The sequence below is a fragment of the Myotis davidii genome, unplaced genomic scaffold, assembly GCF_000327345.1.
Source record: "Myotis davidii unplaced genomic scaffold, ASM32734v1 scaffold151, whole genome shotgun sequence".
Classification (NCBI taxonomy): domain Eukaryota; kingdom Metazoa; phylum Chordata; class Mammalia; order Chiroptera; family Vespertilionidae; genus Myotis; species Myotis davidii.
The window spans coordinates 94,653-116,108 of NW_006285248.1; the positions used below are offsets into that span (position 1 = coordinate 94,653).

The window sequence follows — 21,456 nt, forward strand, 5'->3', positions numbered from 1 at the left end:
TCAAAAATGTTCAAATAGCACTTTATTTCTGGGCATAAATCTTAATTCCTCTGCTGGAATTTTAAGATCTTAAAAAAATCTAACTTCATTCTCCCAATTCATCTTAACTATGTATTGACCCAAATAATGACACTTTTAATTTAATAATAGAAATAATATTTTTCTTATGCCTTTTGTCCTTATCATGGGTACCTAATTACACTAAGAGAGCAAACTTTTTTTTTTTGTCTATGTGAAGTTGAGCTCCATCTCTAAAATGTTTTTAAATCCACCATCATCTCAATTCCCCCAATATTTATCCCATGGTACCATACTATGTATGTATCTTACTCTGTAGCCTCATTAGCTCCTTAGGGGCAGAGACTGTGTCTTAGTCATTTTAAATCAATGTCTAATTCATGGTTGTTCTTTTTAAAAATGTTTAAGAAAATGAGTAAGAAGCACAAAATATTCTTTGCTAATCAACTTAAAACTACTTAATGTTCCTAAATTTACTAATTAACTTAAAACACCATAAATCTTCCAAGCAGCAAAGAAGTGACAAATCTTATAAAACAGAAGTGAAATAGCCCACAGTGAATAATTAATGATAGTAAGCAGTGAAAAATTCAGAATATCATAACTTTCTTTGGTCAACCTAGAGTTGGAAGTATGGCTGGCTGTCCCCTATGCTGTAGTTGTCTATTAGGTCCCATCCCCCCCCCCTTTTTAAAAACACACACGCGCATATAAAAATGGAACTGCGCTGTACCATTATTCTCTCTTAACTTCTGTTTGTTTAAATGTCCTATTTTCTCTGAAGTCTGTTTTGGAAAACTATAATTTCAGAGAAAATTAACCATTTTTCTCCAGGTTTTCTAATTTATCTGATAGAATTGTACAAGGTAGTACCTTAAGATTCCTTTTCCCCCCAGTATTTGTGGTTATCTCTTCAATATGTTTTTATATTTTATTTTTTTATTAGGTTGACTATTTTATTGTTAATGCCCCCCCCCCCCCCCCAAGAACATGCTTTTGGACATATTTTATTCTTTTTGGTATTACATTTATTAATTTCATTATTTGTTAATCCCTTCTGCTTTCCTTAAATTCATAGTTTGTTCATTCCTTAACTTCTTGAGTTTGATTCCTAATTTATTTTTATTCTTTCTTGCTTAATGTTTCAAGTTGACACAGAACCTAGAGATAGAACCTAGAGACGGAACATGGCAAAAGATCCTGGACAGAAACTGGCAAGAGAACTTAGAGACAGAACCTAGCGAGAGAACCTGGCTACAGAACCTGGATAGAACATGGCAAGAGAACCTGACTAGAACCTGGTGACTGAACCTGGCTGGAGAACCTAGTGAGGGAACTTGGCTACAGAACCTGCCTGGAGAACCTGGAGAACCTAGCAAGAGAACATGGCAACAGAACTTGGCTGGAGATTGTGGCTAGAGATCCTGGCAAGGCTGCTGATCAACTGAACACTGTCTCCGAGTCATGCCTTCTTCACCGACTCCGTCCACACCTTTGGGGACCCCTGGACCTGCTGGGGTTGGACACCAGCAACACAGTATAGTCTTTGATAGAAAACTATGCATGTGTGTTTCTATTTAAAAATATATAAAGTGTACTTCTAAAAAAAAATATTTCAAGTTAATAAGCTTTCTCTGAGCCATAGTCCAAAACCTCTGATATAGTGTTTTAAATAATTATTTTCTAAATAGTGTTCTGAAATTTTGACTTTGCTCTGATTCAAAAATTAAGATATTAACATACCGTTTTCAGGTGGTGGGGGCTTTGTTTTTTGATTTTGAAATCTACTTCTAGATATATTGCATGAAAATCAAATAATACTATTCTTTGAATATTTACATTTGAATAGGTATATATTCGTATGACTGGTTATTTGGTATAGTGTGATTTGTTCTCTTCCACTTTTAACTGCCCTTCAATTCATTTAATGTGTTTTCCCTTGAATTAAATAAATCTTATCAGATCACAATCCCTTGACTGTCTTCTGAGAAGGTGCCTGGATATCCCAATTGTAGATCTCAAAAGAGCCAGCAAAAACCATTCTAGTGGTATCCCTTCCTGCATGCGCCCCTGCTCCATCTCCATTACTTTTGGAAAAATTTCTACCTATTTTGTAGGTCTGAACTCTCTTTTATTATGAAGGACAGAGTATGCTTTATTGTTCACCAGTTTTCTCGTAGCTTTTGGATGACTCCCAAGAAGGGGAAAATGCTGGCTTTATAACACAATATTCAAAATAGAAAGTTGCTGTTTAAGTTTGTGGTAACGTTTTCTCAGCACCACCCCTTTTCTGCTCAGGCAATAAATAGCCAAAGAAACACTTAACATTACCCTATCTCCATGAAATGAAAGTAAAAGTCCCCATGCTTCCCAGATGAGACAATGCTGACAGTGTATGCAGGTATGAATTCTTTTCTGCACATAACTGTATATAAACATACACAGTATATACATTATATGAGAGAGACATTGATCGGCTGCCTCCTGCACATCCCCTATGAGAATTTATACAAATGGATCACTCCATGCTTCCTTTTAAAAAATTTAATATGTTCTACATAATTCCCCACAAAAATACATTTATTCAACAAATAATAAGAGTACTTGCTATGTGCCTAGTACAGTGTAGGTAGTTTGAAATTATCAGTCAACAAAACTGATAAAATAACTTGTTTCATGGAGCATCTTCCTGCTAGGTGAGTTTGAGAAAAATTAAGTATAGTTTCTGGCACAAAATAAGCCATTTACTAAATATGAAAATGTAAATATTTTCTATGAATAATTTGAAGAGAATCTACCACAAACATAGTATTGTATTAAATTTGAGATGACAATATTATATTTGGAAACATGTTACAATTACTTAATTCTATCCCCAACTGGGCAATTTCAAGGAAAATAACCAGAACGATACACTAATAATGTTTTTACGTTGTACATTATCTGGAAATTCCTACTTGTTACCATGATCCAGAGCTGCTAACATAGGGGAAAAGAGGTTCAGTGTTTGTGATCAAAAATGAAACCAAGAAATCAACCTTTAGGAATATATCCTTAATATTTATTTTTTTGCATATTAGTTGGACAATGAGAAAGATTCCAAAATAAGATATGAAAATAGATCTCCTAATAAAGTAGCTACACCCTAATACAGAGTGTGAAAGCTAATATTCCATTTAGGGTAATTTTCTTTATAGGAGGCAGCCTTGAAGTGAACACAGGTAGCTTGTATAGACCAATCTTTTGATTATCACTCCTCTGAAAAAGAAGTGAGGCAAATGTTATTACTAGTGACCAATAATATAATAAATGTAAAATTAGTTATGTGTTTTAAATTTCTTACCTTCTTCATGGAACCATAAGTTTAGTGAGTATGTCTTCTTGAACTTCACCCACAAGCAAATTGGGCGCTGACAGCTTTAACTATCACATCACACCATGATTTCTAAAATATTGTGCAAAAGCTACACACTGAACTAATAGAAACTTGCATGTTATGTATTAAATATTATGCACTATTTTATATGATATTAAATATTAAAAAGATAAAATAAGCATTTATCAGAAAAATTAAATAGATAAAGCTAAATCTTATCCTCTGGGTGACTCCCAGAAGAGGCTGCATGTTCAATTCCCAGTCAGGGCACATGCCCTGGTTGCAGGCTGGATCTCCAGAAGGGGATGTGCAGGAGGCAGCCAATTCATGTTTCTCTCTCACTGACGTTTCTATCTCTCTCTCTCCCTAAAATCAATAAAAACATATTTTTAAAAACATATAATAATGTATTTTACGGGATTTTATATCACTGCCAATATAACTTTAAAAATATACCTTAATGGATTAAGCCATTAATAAGTTAAATCTTTAGACTTTTGAATTAATAAAATAACAACTACTGTTAGTAGACAATTTTTTAAATATGTTTTTGATTTCAGAGAGAGGAAGGGAGAAGGATAGAGAGCTAGAAACGTCAATGATGTAAGAGAATCATTGATCAGCTGCCTCCTGCACATTCCCTACTGGGGACCGAGCTGGCAACCCAATCCCATGACTGGGAATATAACCATGGCCTCCTGGTTCATAGGTCGACACTCAATCACTGAGCCACACCAGCCGGGCTAACGGTAAATAATTTTTAAGCAGTCTTTATTTTTATAACAATTGCTGTAATAGTCAAGCACCTCATCTGTGAGAATTGGTTGGTACAACAATGATCTAACAAAACGTGGTGATAGGTATTAAGGATAGTATTTTTTTAAAAAGATTTTATTTATGAGAATGTCTTCTAAATAAATTACTACCATAGAGCAAAATAATGGCAGTCTTTGTAACTCCTGGTTTACTGTAATTTAATTTTTCCTTTTTAAAAAAGAACTTAAGGAGTTAATGCAGATGCTCACAACCCTCTCACTAAGCCAAAAGGTCATGAGACCAAAACCAAACCAAACAAAATCCCAAATCTTATCAGTACATTAAACAGTCTTTGATTAAAAATTAATAATAAAAAATTAAAACCCCTCGAAAGCAACATTTTTTTTACCTGTAAAATAGCCACTTCATTACGGAGTTGACTTTCCTGTTTTGTGGGAAATCTCATCTTATCAATTACCTTAATAGCCACATCCCTTCCAGTCTTCCTATGTTTTCCTATTTTTAAAACAAGTATAGAAAAGAAGAAGCAAATTGACAGCTCACATGCAATACAAAAACTTTATCTGAAAGTTGTCCACAGACTGAAATTTATATGAATTTACTCTTATGTTTCTTTTCTTTGGCTCATTTGGTTCTTTCTCCTTCATTCACCTTAATTTCGAGAAATAAATTATTTGACCCTAATAAAGGGAGTTTTATTATTTGAAATGGTAGGAAATTTGAATCAACTTGTTTGATGAAAAATAATCTGCCTTATTAAATAAATGATAGTTAACTGGCATTTAGAGACTCCGTCAAGATGGAAACATTGTACCAATGAATTAATTTTATTCTAGGTTCACTGAATCAGCGAGTGATTTAACCACATATTAGGGCAAGCCTGGAGGCTGTAAGGCCAACTAGGAGACTACTGTAATAGTCTTAGCAAGGGATGACAAGGGTTTAACATACCTTTTGTTAAAGCTTATAAAGTACCCTTATGTATATTAAGTTCATATTAACAACCCTGTGAGCTTGCAGATCAGCTTTTATTAGCTCCATTAAACTGATGAAGATACTGAGGCACAGTGAGGTTAAATGAGTTTGCCAATAACCTAAATCACAGAGCAAACAGTAGACAAATGGTCTCATTTGTGTTGGAAAACCAGTAGGACATATACTTCAATAAACAGGCATAACTTCAAACCATTTATTTTTCATACACAAATATGTGCGAGCTACAGAAAGAGATAAAGACTACTGTGAAACTAATTTTCTTATTCTTTCTGTTACTTAATTGTGACAAGACGTAACAGCTGGCAGATGTTTTAAAATTTCACAATGTTTCTATAGTATGTTCTATATGTAAATGGCTATAGTCACTTACCTCCATAAACGATGCCAAACTGGCCTGAACCAAGCACCTCATCTGCAAAGATCTGGTAAACAGTACTGATGTCCTATTTAGGAAAAAGTAAGCAGTAAGTATAACTGACTCTTACAAAGCATTATCAACATCTCTGACTCTTCAAACACTTAAATACATTTTTGTTTTTATGAGATAGGCAACTAATTTTCATAACAATATTTTATGAAACATTGGCTTTGTATGTTCTAGAAAAGTAAGCCAAATTTTCATACTATCACCCTCAATGTGCAAGTATAATGTATTCTCTAAGAAGATCATTGGGAAAAAATGCTTTGAATCAAAAAAAAAAAAAAAAAATCAAAAAAATCTTGCCCTGACTGGTTTGGCTCAGAGGATAGAGCGTCGGCCTGCGGACTGAAGGGTCCCAGGTTTGATTCGGTCAAGGGCATGTACCTGGGTTGCGGGCACATCCCCAGTAGGAGGTGTGCAGGAGGCAGCTGATCGAGGTTTCTCTCTCATCGATGTTTCTAACTATCTCTCTCCCTTCCTCTCTGTAAAAAATCAATAAAATATATTTAAAAAAAATTAAGAACAAAGTTTTACCATTAAAGAGATTTGCTATCTTTAATTTGAACTCTCTCTCTCTCTCTTAAAAGGTTCATATTATTAAGAGTAGGCTAATTTGGAAAGACTGATGAAAAGGAAAGTCTGTAACTCAAAAATCCACTCCTCAATTTTATCCCTGCCCTCCCTCCCATTTCCTTCCTTTCTTTTGCTAGTGCCTGTCTCATGGTAGTTAGTCAAATAATTTAGTCTCCTAGGCCTCAATTTCTTCGTTGGTAAAGTGGGAATAATAACGTCTACCTCACTAAATTTCTGAGTAAATTAAATGGGAAATATACAAAGTGCCAAGATTTCCATTGCCTGATACATAAAAACCTGTACAGCTGACCCTTGAACAATGTGGGGTGAGGGGTGCCAACCCCCATGCAGTCAAAAATCAACATATTACCTTTGACTTCCCAAAACTTAACTATTCCTGGCCCTTTGCATATGAGGATTCAACCAACTACAGAACAAAAATACTGTTTTCACTCTGCAATTGGTTGAATCCATGGATGTGAAACCCGAGAATAAGAAAAACAGGTTAATTTTTACTTACCACATTTTCCTGGATCTGACAATTAGATACGGAGATACTAGTAGACAAATCTTCTGTAAAATATAAGAATAATGCATGAGAAAAGAACAGAATTGTTAGTATATGACTTAAAAATATTAGTTATTTACTAATATGTGAATGCTCACAGTATATTAAATTTAAATCACTGGCTAACTTTCAGTTAATATAATGTAATTACATTTGTTAAAAAAAATTTACACATGCAACACTAATCCAGGAAGAGGAAACTGGTTCATCATATATGATACATCCATGTAAAGGAATATTATCTAAACCTTTGATAGTGTAGAGCCGTAAGTACTAAATCAGAAAGCTATCCATGACATATCATTAAGTGAAAAAAAGGTAAGTTGTAGGATGGCAGCAATTAAATTAAAAACAAACAAAAAATACGATTGCTTCCTGTGAATGAAAGAGCTGGGTTTGGGAAACAAGGATTTTATAGCCTTTATACACTTCTATAACTGTTTGTATTTTTTAAAACATAAAAGGCATATGCATTACTTTAATATAAAAATTGAAAATTAGGTAAATCTATATACTGACATTGAAACACATCTGATATATATTAAATAGTGGATAAAGTTGTAAAAAGAACAGAGAGTATGACCACATTTTTGGTAAAAATAAAAATATGACAATACTAGTGACCCGGTGCACGGATTCGTGCACACTGAAAGGAAATTAATTCGAAGGTGGTCAGCAGGGCAGGACTGGGTGAGACAGATGGACATGCCCTGGAGTCAACCTCCCGGGCTCGAAGGGTGTCTGTGGAGTGAGTGGGGTCCCTCGGCCTGGCCTTGTGGGGATTGGGCAGAAACCGGGGAGTGGGCCGAAACTGGCTCTCCGACATCCCCTGTGGGGTCCCGGAGTGCAAGAGGGCACTCTGCAAAGTTGCTGTCGTACAGGGTGTGGAACGCAAACCCAAATTTATGTAAACAATTAGTATTTTTTAATTTTTGTTGTTGCAAAGCAATACAAGTGAGTTTATTGTATAAAAAGTGTTTTACATTTTTTCCCATACACGCGCAATTAGTGCCGCAGTTTTGGCATATGTTCGAAAAAATACGTCAGCAGCTAAACGGTTAATGAAACAAAAAAGTACAGCATCCACAAAATTCCCAGTTTAAATCAATATGTATTTTGTTTCAAAGGCCTCCACTATCTAACCCCATCCAGTTTTAATTTCTATTGCTTCCCAGGAGAACTCTGCTCCAGATAGGTTGTTAAAGGAACAGCAGCAGCAGCAGCAGCACAGTAATATATCACTAATATGTCAGAAACTGCTAAGTGCATAAAGAGCATTTATTATTCCCACTTCAGAGAAATGTAGAGGCCAAGATCACATTGCTAGTAAGTGGCAGAACTGGAGTTTTGTTGTCACTTTTAACCTCTCCCCAATTCTGCTTTTAGGAACCCTTAACCCTAGGGGGCCTGTCCATGTTTGGGCTTGAGAAGGTCCCTAAGTCCAATTATAGTAACATTTGTGTGCATGTACCTGTATTATATTGGGGGAAAGGTCCATGATTTTCATTCAAATATATTACAGTTCTACCAAAATCCCTCCAAACTTAAGGAGCACTGTGAATACACATCTATTTACCGTCTAATAATCAATATTAGACACCAAACATGTTCATGGACTTTACCCTTATCCCTTTGATCACACTTGTCTCCTCAACTAGAGAATACTACCCCATTCACCTCTTTCATTTAGCCCTGCCTGCCCTAAGATCCAAGCTCAAGGTCCAAATCAGGTTTTTCTACCATGAAGTCTCTATTTACTCTTCCATTCCATATTTGAGTTCCTCAAGTAATGCATTACTCATTTTTGCACTCTACTGCTTTATGTACCATCTAACACTTGTGTACATGTCTTATCTTCTTAAATAGCTTTTAAAATTCCTGGTTTTCTTTTATAATCTAGCTCAGGGCCTAGCATAATGCCAAGAATAGCTACACAAAATACAGTTGATCTGAAAAAAAAACTTAATTTAGAAACAGGCTGATATTTTTCAACTTAAATATACCGTATTTCTCTAATAAGTGAATTATGTTTCCCCATAAATAACATAATGCCAATGGAGGAAAAGTGCCATTATAATATGGCTTTTTGATTAAGTGTTCACTCAAACCTTTATCAAATTTTGTTGGTGCAAAGGACATGTTTCAATAACTTTTTAATATTTCTGCATGTTTTAATGCAGTTAAAAGAAATACAACATTTCTGACTTCAGAGTTGAGTGTGATGTGAATCATAACCCTTTTGCAGTGGTTCTCAACCTCTGGCCCTTTAAATACAGTTCCTCATGTTGTGACCCAACCATAAAATTATTTTTGTTGCTACTTCATAACTGCAATGTTGCTACTTTTTGAATCATAATGTAAATATCTAATATGCAGGATGGTCTTAGGCGACCCCTGTGAAAGGGTCATCAACCACCAAAGGGGTCGCGACCCACAGGTTGAGAACCGCTGCTTTAGAGCCTGCAATATCCCACCATGAAGCAAAATACTAATACCAGTAGTTAATCCAATGAGAATTCATGATGCTAAACACTTCTGTATATCTTACAGGTTCTTCTTCATTTAATACGGACATCCCTAAAAAGAAGGTACTATTATAGAGAGGTACAGTATTTGTCTAAGACCACATAGCAAGGTAGCCAAGCGAGGATTTAAACGTAGGGAGACTGACCCCAGAGCCTAGCTCTAGGGGACTGTATGTATACACTATAACCAGAGTAACTGTATAAAAGAGTTAACTAATGGTATTGGTTACACCAGACAAAGCTTAAAATGAGCATTAAAATATATACAGAAAACATGATCACACGACAAAATACTTAAGAACCAAAAGGGGGAGGGGGAAGCCATCAACAAGCTTATTGCTTACTGTGATCTTTCCCTTGTCCGGGAGAAGTGCAAATACTGGCTTGAGGGGTAACAGGCATGAGAGCCTGGCGAATTGCTTTTTCCCAGCTCTGTGCTACATCAAGTCCAATTCCAGTGGCAGCAAGAACAGGATTGTGGGAGCTGTCCCCATTGTTCTCACCAACAAAGTATACCATAGTATCAGTGATGATTTCAAAACAGTGTGGGTTGCTGCCTTGTGAAATGTTTGTGAAATCTTGTGGCGAAGATATGCGTAGAATTTCTGAAAGTGGAATTTCCTGAAGTAAAAAATCAAGCATTAGAAAATACAAAACTTCTTTGTTTCTATTTTTAGTACACTAAACAATCAGATATGCATTTCTAATAAACGTTATTAAGATGAACACAAGTATGTGGCCCATGGAACACACAGTCAAGTCTTATGACAGTATCTTCCTTGAATGATCTGCATGTCCAGTGAGGCCACAGGCAAAACATGGAGTGTAACTATCAGTGATTCAGGCCTATTGCAAGTCATTAGAATCTAAGGAAAAAGAGAAGTTAGGAAGCCAACCGCCGTTATATTCAATACTTTCCAACTGTCATTAAATCAACTCAACTACTTCTCTACCTGCTGGGGTTTGCAATACAGGATGGGGCAAAATTAGATTTACAGTTGTTCATATGGAAAATAGTACAGTAATTAATAATACAAGAATAAATTCCGTGTTTCACATACTCACAACTGTACGTGAAACCTATTTTTTGCCTCACCTTTATGTCCCCAAAAGGAGTACCAAGCAGAAATAAGAGCAGCAAATTCGAATGTCAGTATAAGTTGTTTAAGCACTCCATTTGGTTCTGTCCATACTGTAACAATCATTTATATTTAGTCCAGTTTATAAGGCAAAAAAAATTATTAAACCCCCCCCACCCAACTAACTTTAAGTCAATTGTTTCCACTCTCTTTCTTACTGATACAACTGCCACACTTACAATCTTGTTATTGTCAGTCAGTGACATGGCAAAATGCAGAGCAAACCCAGCAAAGAATACTATACAAAGTATATGAAGAGACAAAAGAATTGGGACCGTGGGTAAAATGGAAGGTGAGAGAAACACTGACTCAGTACCATGTTGGCCTGTTCTCTACAGGCCACGATCATGTGAGTTTCTAAACAGTCTAAGTCATAAGACCAGAAGTAAAGCAGCAGCAACCCGACAGGCAAACCAAAAACAGAAGCCACAACAGAAAGATACCCTTTGGCAGCAGAACTGTTGTGGGAGGTGACATGGACAGGTGGGGGACAGGCCCTTCAACAAGGAACTGAACAGTGACTTATATAAACTATATTAGGCAGAGTCAGAATAAGTATATTCCAATATAACAATTAATGAGTATTATTTAGATATATTTGGAAAATATATCTTTTAATGTACATATTTTTAAAATGTAAAATCTTTACCTTATAATACTTTGATCCAGATTCATTTTGAAACAATGTTAGACATTTGCTGTCAAGTCTCCAATAATGCCTCTTTCTCTATAAAATAAAGAATATGAAACTGTGAAGTTCAAAAATAATGATTCCTCCAGAGCACTTTTCCTTTTCCTTTCATTGCTATTCATACATTTGTACTATTTAATAGGTTTAAAATTCATGAGGTTCAAAATTCTGAAAACATATAAAAGATGTACAGTAAAACCTCAATAAAACAGACTAATTCAGACAAGGAGTATCTGGTAAAGCCAAAAGTCCATTATATAATAAAGTAGGTTTTCCAAATGCGTATGTTAAAAAATTGACAAATTCGTTTACCTCTTTTTACTTATGTAGACATGTTTGTGTAATTAAAATTAAAAGTATGTACGAAAAGTTTAATTTCACATAAAAGTTTTCTGTATGTATAACTGTAATTTAAAGTTTATACTGAATAGGTCTAGTAAATGCGTGCATTCATCAGTCACCTTGAGTAAACAATGTACACAGCTGGGGCATGGCTTATTGCACATGGGAACATGGGCTGGCACATATTAAAACTGCTGCAGAAAGTCACGCCACAGGACAACGGAACCAATTACAACATGCGATGTGGAGTGATCTCATATTAATTATTTGCTGAACACTGTTTACGAGTGGCAACTCTTGTATTTAAATATGTAGACTATAGTTGTAGATATGTAATATTTATTTATGTTGGTGAAATTGCTACAGTCTTTTTTCCAACATATGGCCTATTCAACTAAAATTTGTTTAAAAAAAAAAGTGAATTAATAACAAAAAATATAACCTGTTAATTTAATTGTATGCAAATTTTGGTTAAAAGTATTTTAAAAGTAATAGGGAGTTACTTTCACAAACGACATATGGACTGGAAATTATGTCTGTTAAATCCAAAGTCTGTTAAGGTCCACGAAATCGAGGTTTACTCTATAGTGAAAAGTATACTCCCACCATCACTCATAGACTGCTCCTACCCCTATGTATATGCAGCAATGTTACCAAGCTTTGGAAATCTTTCGGAGAATTTTATGCATGCACATGCAAATACATGTGCACTACACACACAGATATGTAATTTACCTACAGGCTCAATTTCTAAAGATTGGCTTGCTGGGTCATAAGGTATGTGCACATATAATTTTGCTTAACATTTGACCCAATTTAAAGGCTAATCAGCAACATGAGTACTTGTTTACGCACATCTTCACAAATGCAGTATGTTACCAAACTTTCTGATCTTTGCTACACTGATAAAAACTGGCATTCATTGAAATTTTAAATTGTATTTTTAGATCAAGCTCTTATGTTTGAGTAATTTGTATTTCCTTGTCTGTGAACCCTGTTCATTGGCTTTTCACTTAGGAATACGTATTTAGGGTTCCTCCATGTTTTTCCACGGCTTGGAAGCTCACTGCTTTTTCAGGCTGTGTAGTATTTCATTGTCTGGATGTACTAGTTTACTTATCATTCACCTACTGAAGGTCACTTGATTGCTTCCAAGTTTTGGCAATTATAAATAAAGATACTATAAACATCCATATGCAGGTTTTTATATGGACATAAGTTTTCATCTTAAGGGGCTGTAACATTTTGCATTCCCATAAACAATGAAGTGTTGCTCTTTATCAGGAGTGGGGAATGTCCAGCCTGTGGACCTTATAAAGCCCACCAAATCATTTGGTCTGGTCCTGTCAAGGCATTAGGAGTGAGTTAACTAAATATTTCACCAAATATAGCAGGCTAATTTTTAAGTTGGTAATTTTGTATGGCCTACAAATGATGTTATCAATATCCAAATGGCCCTTGGCAGAAAAACGGTTCCCAACCCCTGCTTTATATCCTCACCAGCATTTGGTGTTATCAGTGTTCTAGATTTTAACCATTCTACTAGGTGTATAGTGGTACCTTGCTATTTTAAGTTTTATTTTTCTGATGACATATAATGTAGAGAACCTTTTCATGTGCTTATTTGCCATCTGTGTACCTTTGTTGGTGAGGTATATGTGAATGTCCTGGGCCCATTTTTTAATCACGTTTTCTTTCTCTTGAGTTTTAAGAGTTTTTTGCATATTTTGGAGAATAGCTGTTTATCATGTATCTCTTTTGCAAATATTTTCTTCTAGTTTGTGGCTTGTCTTTCCATTCTCTTGACATTGTCTTTTATAGAGCAGAAGTTTTTAATTGAAATTAAGTTCAGCTTATCAATTATTTCTTGCATGGGTTATGCATTTGGTGTTTGTTGCAAAGAGTTATGCAAAGTGTCTATCCTTAGACCCTTTCTGAATCTTTACTGCTCCACCAGTTTGTAAGACAGTACCTTAAGCATTCTGCCTTTTACAAATTCTTTACAAGTATCTCATTCTCATTTTGATGTAAAAAGGCACAAAATAAAGCACGTAACAGATGCACTATCATATTTAAATGCTGCGATTACTGACCAAGGCGTCCCTGCTGGTGTAATGGACCATCCATCCTTCCTTCACCATCGTGCTGCTCTTCCTCTTTGTGTGCTTGATGGATTGTACGACCCTCATTAGCGGAATATTACTGCTTGTTGATGGGCTAAAACATATTTAATATTTATGATCAATATTGATAATTTCGATTTTTAAAGTCATATACATAAGCAAGTCCTTTTTAAAGATAATAAGAAGACAAACAATGGCTTGAGAAGAAAATAAAGGTATCCTGTTAGGCTGATACACAGTTGATCTATAAAAGATTATGATAACACTAAAGTCCTCATTATTTGTCATAAATATTTTCCAGAGATCACAAAACATAAGAAAACGAGGAACAGATCAGAAAGAATCCTCTCCAATTGGAAAATCTGGAGCCTGAGAAATGGTCCCATTTGGGATTGCTGTTGAGAAAGCTTCCAGCCGTAGGTAACATGTTAAGTTAGTAAATTCACAACCAGGCAAAAGACAAGTATACCTATACTCAAATTCTCATGGTTCAAAAGTCAAATTTCATTGTTCATGTTGTTGTACTTCTACTAGAAGAAACTGGAAAGAAAATTATTTAAAGGTATTAAGAAAATAAATAATGTAATGACTCAAATTGGTTAACACTGAAACATAGGCTAGTAACAGTGTGGCTGGAAAAAAAGAGCAATTTTGGGGGTGTGTATAAAAAAAACACTGTTTTTGAATTTGAGTCTCAAAGAGTTAAAAAATACTTTCTCTTAAAATTATGAAATATTCATGCTTAAGAAACTAAGTTCTTTCAATAGTCTCTAAATTGGGTAAATATGCCCTAAACGGTTTGGCTCAGTGGCTAGAGCGTCGGCCTGTGGACTCAAGGGTCCCAGGTTCAATTCCGGTCAAGAGCATGTACCTTGGTTGTGGGAACATCCCCAGTGGGGAGTGTGCAGGAGGCAGCTGATCGATGTTTCTCTCTCATCGATGTTTCTAACTCTCTCTCCCTCTCCCTTCCTTTCTGTAAAAAATCAATAAAATATATTTTAAAAAAATAAATAAATTGGGTAAATAAGTTTTAGTTAATAATGATTATGATAAGACCTGTATTTAAGGATAAGCCAAACTGAATAAATGACAACTCTGCCACATAAGATTAATAAATGACCCATTTCCTTTAAATATCTCTTTGTTGCCAATGAAAAATAAAACCTGCCAAAACGGCAATATTCTACTATGAAGTAGTACATCCTTATAGGGCTGTATATACAAAATACTGAATTCCTGTTAACAGAGGAGATATTTACGAGGTTTATAATCAAATAGCATTTTTACAAAGTGCTAAGTCAGATTAATGTGGTAGTATGAAAACTACCCCCAAATTCAGCACTAACGTTTTTGTGTAACAGTCTCAGGCATATATTCTTACCATGTATCACATCGGGCAATCTACTTGCATGAAGGCTGTGAAACTGGTTGCTTTAACTCAGGGGTGGGGAACCTTTTTTCTGCCAATGGCCATTTGGATATTTGTAACATCATTCGAGGGCCTTACAAAATTATCAACATAAAAATTAGCCTGCTATATTTGGCCAAACATTTAATTAACTCACCCCGAACGCCTTGGCAGAGCCAAACCCAATGATTTTGCAGGCCTTATATGGCCCTCGGGCCAGACGTTCCCCACCCCTGCTAACCCTGGTGGTTTAATGCTGGCACTTCATGAGTGCTGCTCCACAGCGAGGTATCACATCTAGACTATATTTAAATAAAGCACTTTTGTCTTTAAGAAAACAGAATTCTCATATCTATCTATCTTGAGTGGATGGTAAGAGTAATTTATTTCAGAAATACTGTAGTGCATGTAAAAGAATAAGCCACAATTTAATTAGATTTTAAATTACATTTTTATTCCACTTAAAGAGATTAAATGGAGCAAGTACAGCTCTGTTTTTCTTCATTAACAGGGCTCCTGGACCTACCTTGCCTCTGGAAAAGGCTTGCAATACCTAAACATGTATTACCTGATTGTTTTCACAGCTTCTTCATCTCTTTCCACATCGAGATCAGATGGATCGAGGAAGAACATTTTATCTTCTGGGGGAGATGGTTCTTCCATGTCATCCAAACCCCTACTACCATCACTGTTCATGTCACTACTGTCAATATCCATTGGTATATCTGACTCTGTTCCCAGACTGGAAGGTTCTGGCAAAATTTTAAATGAATTACAGAGTTTTATACTATGGGATATCAACACATCCAAACAGAAACAATATATTAAATGTGGAAAAAATGTTTTAAAACTCTTTAAATAATCAGTAAAATTTGAAAGATGCTCAAATTAATTAGTATATAGATAATAAACATACATTAAAATAAATATAAATAGTATTTCATATCCAGTTGTAAAAGTGAAAAAAATACATGAAAAGATTTCAGTAATGTAGAAAAATTAGAAAATCGATCATGCTCTGTCAATGATGTAAACAGCAAGCTTAGAAAACATGCCTTATGAGAAAATGTTAAACTCTTAAGGAGCTGTAAAATTTCATCCCTTCTCTTTTCCTCCTACAAAACCACTTATATTCAATTTTTACCAGTCATGGAAATGTTAAAGAAAAGTTATGCTGAAAGTTTAGAGTCATTACTCCTTCCTTCCAAAAATGGTAATCACTTTATTAATAGTCTTGAAAAGAGGGGAAAAAAAAGGCAAAAAAGGGGAAATGCCTAGCTAATGATTACTTGATGGAGAAAGAGATAGTGAGGCTGTACAATGTGTTCTAATAACTATGGACTAAGAAGCCAGACCATATGGATTCAAATCCCAACTCTACCACTTACTGGCTGTATTTCATGGGCAAATCATTTAATATCTTTGTGCCTAAATTAACTCATTTGTAAATATTTAACATCAAGGGTTGTTCTTAAGTTTAAATTTCAATGTGTAAAGAGCTTAGAACAGTACCTGGCACATAGTAAGCAGTGAATAAATGTTAGAACTATGAAATAGTTCTAGGGATAACAACAGGGTTTTAAAGTAAGTCTTTTTATGTCTAAAGATGAAAGAAGATATGCAGCACTATCAGCTATATTAGACTCTAAAGTGGTAGGTGGTTAAAGGAAAGATGGGAAGGTATAATTACTAATAAAAGTACATCATTACTGATCTCTGAATCTTACTTGATTATTAAATCAGAAAAAAAAGTCAGTTAAAAACACAGAATAAAATATGCAAATATAACCATATACAAAGATAATAAACAAAAGACTTGTGACCTTTTCTCATCTTTTATAAAAATTAAGAAAAAGAATTTTACCTCCATTGAAGGTAACCTCTCCAAGGCAGTCTCTTGGCACTTTTGACGCACAGCGTTTATGGCAGTTGAATTTGCAATCTAAAATAACAATATTCAGCTTATTAATTTATGTAAAAAGTTAGGCAATATCAGATATGACTCAAGACTTCCTTTAAATCACTCACAAATAGAGTATTAGAAATGACAATGATGATAAAATTAAGTTTTCCTCTACTAAGAACTCAGGTCTTGGACCAAAGGTCTAGATTCAAATTCTGAGGCCAACTCTTAACAATTTAACTCCTCAGGGCTCAGTTTATCTGTAAAATAAAGTTAACATGTTGCTGGCAAGTCCATGTTTCCTTCTCTTACCTCACATTCCTTTCCAATACATGTTAGGCCTTACTTCTTAATTAATTTCTAATTATTAGGTCCTAGTGCAGAAAAGAGACTAAGATTTGACAACCAGTTATTGGGAATCAGTGAGAGCCTTCCCATACAACTTTGTAAGGAAGAACTGAGCTTCTCATGTATGAGGTCTCCCACTTATACATAACTAGAGGCCCGGTGCACGAATTTGTGCACAGGCAGTCCCTAGGCCTGGCCTGTGATTAGGGCCGTCTTCCCCTGCTGACTGCAGCCGCCCCCCCCCAACCCGCCACCCACCCCTGGTTCCCCGATCGCCATTAGGCGATCAGAGCCTGCTGGCTGGGGGGAGGGACCAAGAGGTCAGCATTCCGCCTGCTCCCTGGCCCTGCCCCGACCCGTTCCCCGTTTGCCATTGGATGATCGGAGCCTGCCGGCCAGAGAAAGAGACCAAGAGGTGGTCAGTGCGCCTCATAGTGACTGGCCATCCGAGGCTTGCCTGTGCCTCGGGCAGGCCCCGGCCGGCTGGGGGGCTGAGGGGACTGGGCGCCACCATCTTGTGGCTGTGGGTGCTGCCATCTTTGAGGGCGTGGCAATTAGCATATTCCCTCCTTATTGGTTGCGGGCGCTACCATCTTTGCAACAGCGTGAGGGTCAATTAGCGTATTACCCTTTTATTAGATAGGACGTTTCTTTCAGCCTATAAGAACTTCAGTTGATAGCATTGCAGATCACTGTCAGGTACAAGTGGCTCGATACTACTCTGTAACTCAGTGGTTCTCAAACTGTGATCCCAGACCAACAACATAAGCATCATTTGAGAACTTGTTAGAAATGCAAACTCTTGGGTCCCACTCCAGACCTACTACATCAGCAGGTCTGAGAGTGGGGGCTGAGAAATGTGTGTTTTAATAACCTCTTTAGGTGACACTAAAGTTGAAACCCACTGTTATAACTACTGTATAACACCACCTTAGAAATACATCTATCAGCAATACCTGGGTAAAAATAATTTCAAGTCCTGACTTAAAAAAGAAAAAGCCCCACAAAATTAATAATTTAGTGGATAATAAAATTTCATCATATAACACTGTCCTTTTATAAAACAGAGGTTCTCCCCCTGTGGGAGCACACTGACCACCAGGGGGCAGCTCCTGCATTGACTGTCTGCCCCCTGGAGGTCAGTGCGCACCATAGCGACCGGTTGTTCCACCATTCGGTTGGTTTGCATATTAGCCTTTTATTATATAGGATATCTAAAGTTGCCTTGCAGTTTTAACATAACAAAGTAAAAAATTAAAAGAAGTGAATAAATGAATAACTGTTCTTGGAATTGTATTTTTTCCTCAAATAACCCAGCATAAATGTTTTATATTTTCTTAGCTTGAAAAGTGAATGAAAATGATAACTATTTTACTTTTTAAGCATCTTAATTCATATTATAAAAATACTAGGCTCTGGCCAGTGTGGCTCAGTTGGTTGAGTACAGTCGGTGCACCAAAAGGTCTTGGCTTCGATTCCTGGTCAGGGCACATACCCAGGTTTTGGGTTTGATCCCCGATTGGGGTGTGTACAGGAGGCAACCAATCAATGTTTCTCTCTCGAATCGATGTTTCTCTCTCTCTCTCTCTCTCTCTCTCTGGCTCCCTTCCTCGCTTTCTAGAATCAATGAAAAAAACATATCCTTGGGTAAGGATAAAAAATAAATAATAAAAAATATAAGAATCACTGAAATTTTGGTGGTTTTTGATTGATAATCAAAATAACTAGAAATATAACCTACTACTTTCTGAAACAATATAATCACAAACATTATTCTTTTAGAGCTCTGAGAAGTTAAACTAACAATCCAGTGGCAGAGTTAACTGGTCACTTCAAAGTTCATGAACCTACATACTTATTTCAGTTCCTCTACAAAATATTGGTTTTAGAATGTATCTGTTCTGCTGAGCAGAGCAGCACTATTTTACTACCTTTTCTAAGATTATCTGCTGGCTAGAATTTGTACATCTGTTATTAATGTTCTTTCCCAAAACATTCCTTAGTGGCTGCTTGCCAATACACTTTAGTGTTGATATTTTAAAGTATTAACATACATTAAATCATATTCAAAACTAAGCTGTTGAAATAAAATTTCAACATGTAATTATGCCTGCCTGATGCTTATTAAATACTTGACAACAATTATACAACCTGTTTTCTATTTGATGCTCTCCTATGCTGTCATATTGTTACCAAGAAAATTTTCTTTTCTTACATACTTGTTAAATTTATATGCAATTATTTGATTGTGTGCTGTAAACAGGATTTATTATTGCAAAGACCTCAAACATAATGTTTATTTAGATAAAACTGATTTGTTCAATTCCACAAATACTTCTATTATATAAAAAAAGTATGGTACCAAGAACTGTTAAAATAATCACATGAAAAATAAGTACATAAGATTTTAGAAAGATTACTTGTCATATCCTGGCTTAATGACTAATAACACATTCAAACTCTCTGTTTTGGTTTTCACAGTATTGTACAGCATTGCTGAGAGATACGAGATTTTTAAAAAAGATAAAATCATTTTAGAAAACATAAAAACATTATATAATTATACAGGAAAAATTATTCCATTATTCTATTAAAACCCTGGTTCATTAACAGATGTTTTTGGAATACTATGCAAGTGTTTTGGGTTAGTATCCAAATATGGTGGCTCCTATTATAAGTGGCTTCTACTATATTCCACCTATTTTCAGGAATAGCAGTTTTTGTACCACTCTTCTAGCTACATAATTAGTAATAAAAATAACTAAACTCTTGTAGTATGTGAGTATGAATATTTAATGAAAAAAGGAAATCATTACTTTACATCTTATCTGTTTTTGGAATTAGAAAGACTTAAGCTCAAATATCAGCCTACCTGCTTACTAACTGTTCTGTACTGGCAAGTGTTAAGGAGCCATATCTTAGAGATCCAAATTCTAGTTTTCCTGTTTATATTCTAGTTTTTCTCTAGCACAGTTCCTGGTACACAGTACACATATTTCAGATAGTAGCAGTAGTTAATATGTGTATCTTCTTTCTTTCTTAAGTTAACAATTATGAGACCAATTTCTTTGCTTAATGCTTCTAAACATAAATATTTTAAACCTATATTTACTAATAAAAACAGATATAAATTTTACTTAAGAAAAGCATCCAATCCTACCTTTACATTGCATTCCTTGGCGAAAGAGGCCTTTCAGTAACCGCTTGCAATACTGACATATTGTGGGACGGGTATAAGAGTGAACAGCAAATGTGTGCGGAACTTTTACTCTGCACATTACCATCTTTTCCATCCAGATTGGGCGACCACTCCAAGAAGGAATTCTCTTACTTGGTTCTTGGTGAACATGTGACTAAAACATAAGTAATTTCCATAGGCATAAGTCAATATTAAAAAAATATATTAAGAGCTGGGTTTGACCACAAAAGTCATTTTTTTTTAAACAATACAGCCCAAACTCTAAAAATGTGGATCTCAGCAGTTTACTTTGGAAGCTTAACTGGCCAACTCTTGAAGGAAAAAAAGAGCAAAATTTCTTTGCTATTTATGATATTTTTAAAAAAGGGTATTTTCATTCTCACATACACAGATTCACTGGTTAGTTATTTTTTGCCAGGCCCACATGGCATTTTTCAAATAAAACACAAAAGCCTTAAAGTCGATTTATAACAGATGTTCAAATCCCTCCAAAAATCTTACCAAGGAATTAATCACGGGAAAAGCAAATAAATACAGAAAGTGTTATTGCTATTCATGTTAAATTACGGAACACAATGTCTGAAAATATTTCAAAACAAATTATTTTTTCAAATTTATTTTAATACTAAAATATGTGTGGAAAGATTTAATTAATGATGATATACATAATGGCAGATATAAACCTAATTAAAACAACTTTACCTCCAGTAATTATCCTTTACGAAGTTCCTTGATATTTAAAATGTTTTCCAGTTATTTACACTTTTTCTTTTTTTGAGCAAGAAAAATTAAAGGAGGAGCTGGTTAAAAATTTTTGTGTAACCTGAGGAATAAGTGGATTTTTGCAACTATAGCTCTTCCTATATATTCAAAAGAAATAATCATATTAAATTATATGTCAGTTCAATGTGGCTCATTCCATTCATTCAATGTTCATTGATTACTATAGGCCAGGCCTGATACTATGTATGGGGAAGTAAAAATGAATATAGTCCATGTTTTCAAGCACAAAATCAAATACCTAACTACTTTCTAGATGTATTACATAT

The 21,456-nt window shown here is 35.2% G+C and overlaps 1 protein-coding gene across 1 annotated transcript in view; it reads right to left on the bottom strand.

The window, feature by feature from the left end:
- PRKD3 (protein kinase D3) overlaps positions 1 to 21,456 on the bottom strand; it is a gene marked incomplete at its 5' end in the record, with an annotated part of 42,717 nt that overhangs the window by 2,488 nt on the left and 18,773 nt on the right. Inside the window, 9 exons of the mRNA XM_006755906.2 lie at positions 4,560 to 4,666; positions 5,538 to 5,610; positions 6,682 to 6,734; positions 9,599 to 9,875; positions 11,043 to 11,120; positions 13,520 to 13,643; positions 15,526 to 15,709; positions 16,822 to 16,899; positions 20,369 to 20,561. Of these exons, the coding sequence (XP_006755969.2) occupies positions 4,560 to 4,666; positions 5,538 to 5,610; positions 6,682 to 6,734; positions 9,599 to 9,875; positions 11,043 to 11,120; positions 13,520 to 13,643; positions 15,526 to 15,709; positions 16,822 to 16,899; positions 20,369 to 20,561 (1,167 nt within the window). The remainder of the gene's footprint in view (positions 1 to 4,559; positions 4,667 to 5,537; positions 5,611 to 6,681; positions 6,735 to 9,598; positions 9,876 to 11,042; positions 11,121 to 13,519; positions 13,644 to 15,525; positions 15,710 to 16,821; positions 16,900 to 20,368; positions 20,562 to 21,456) is intronic.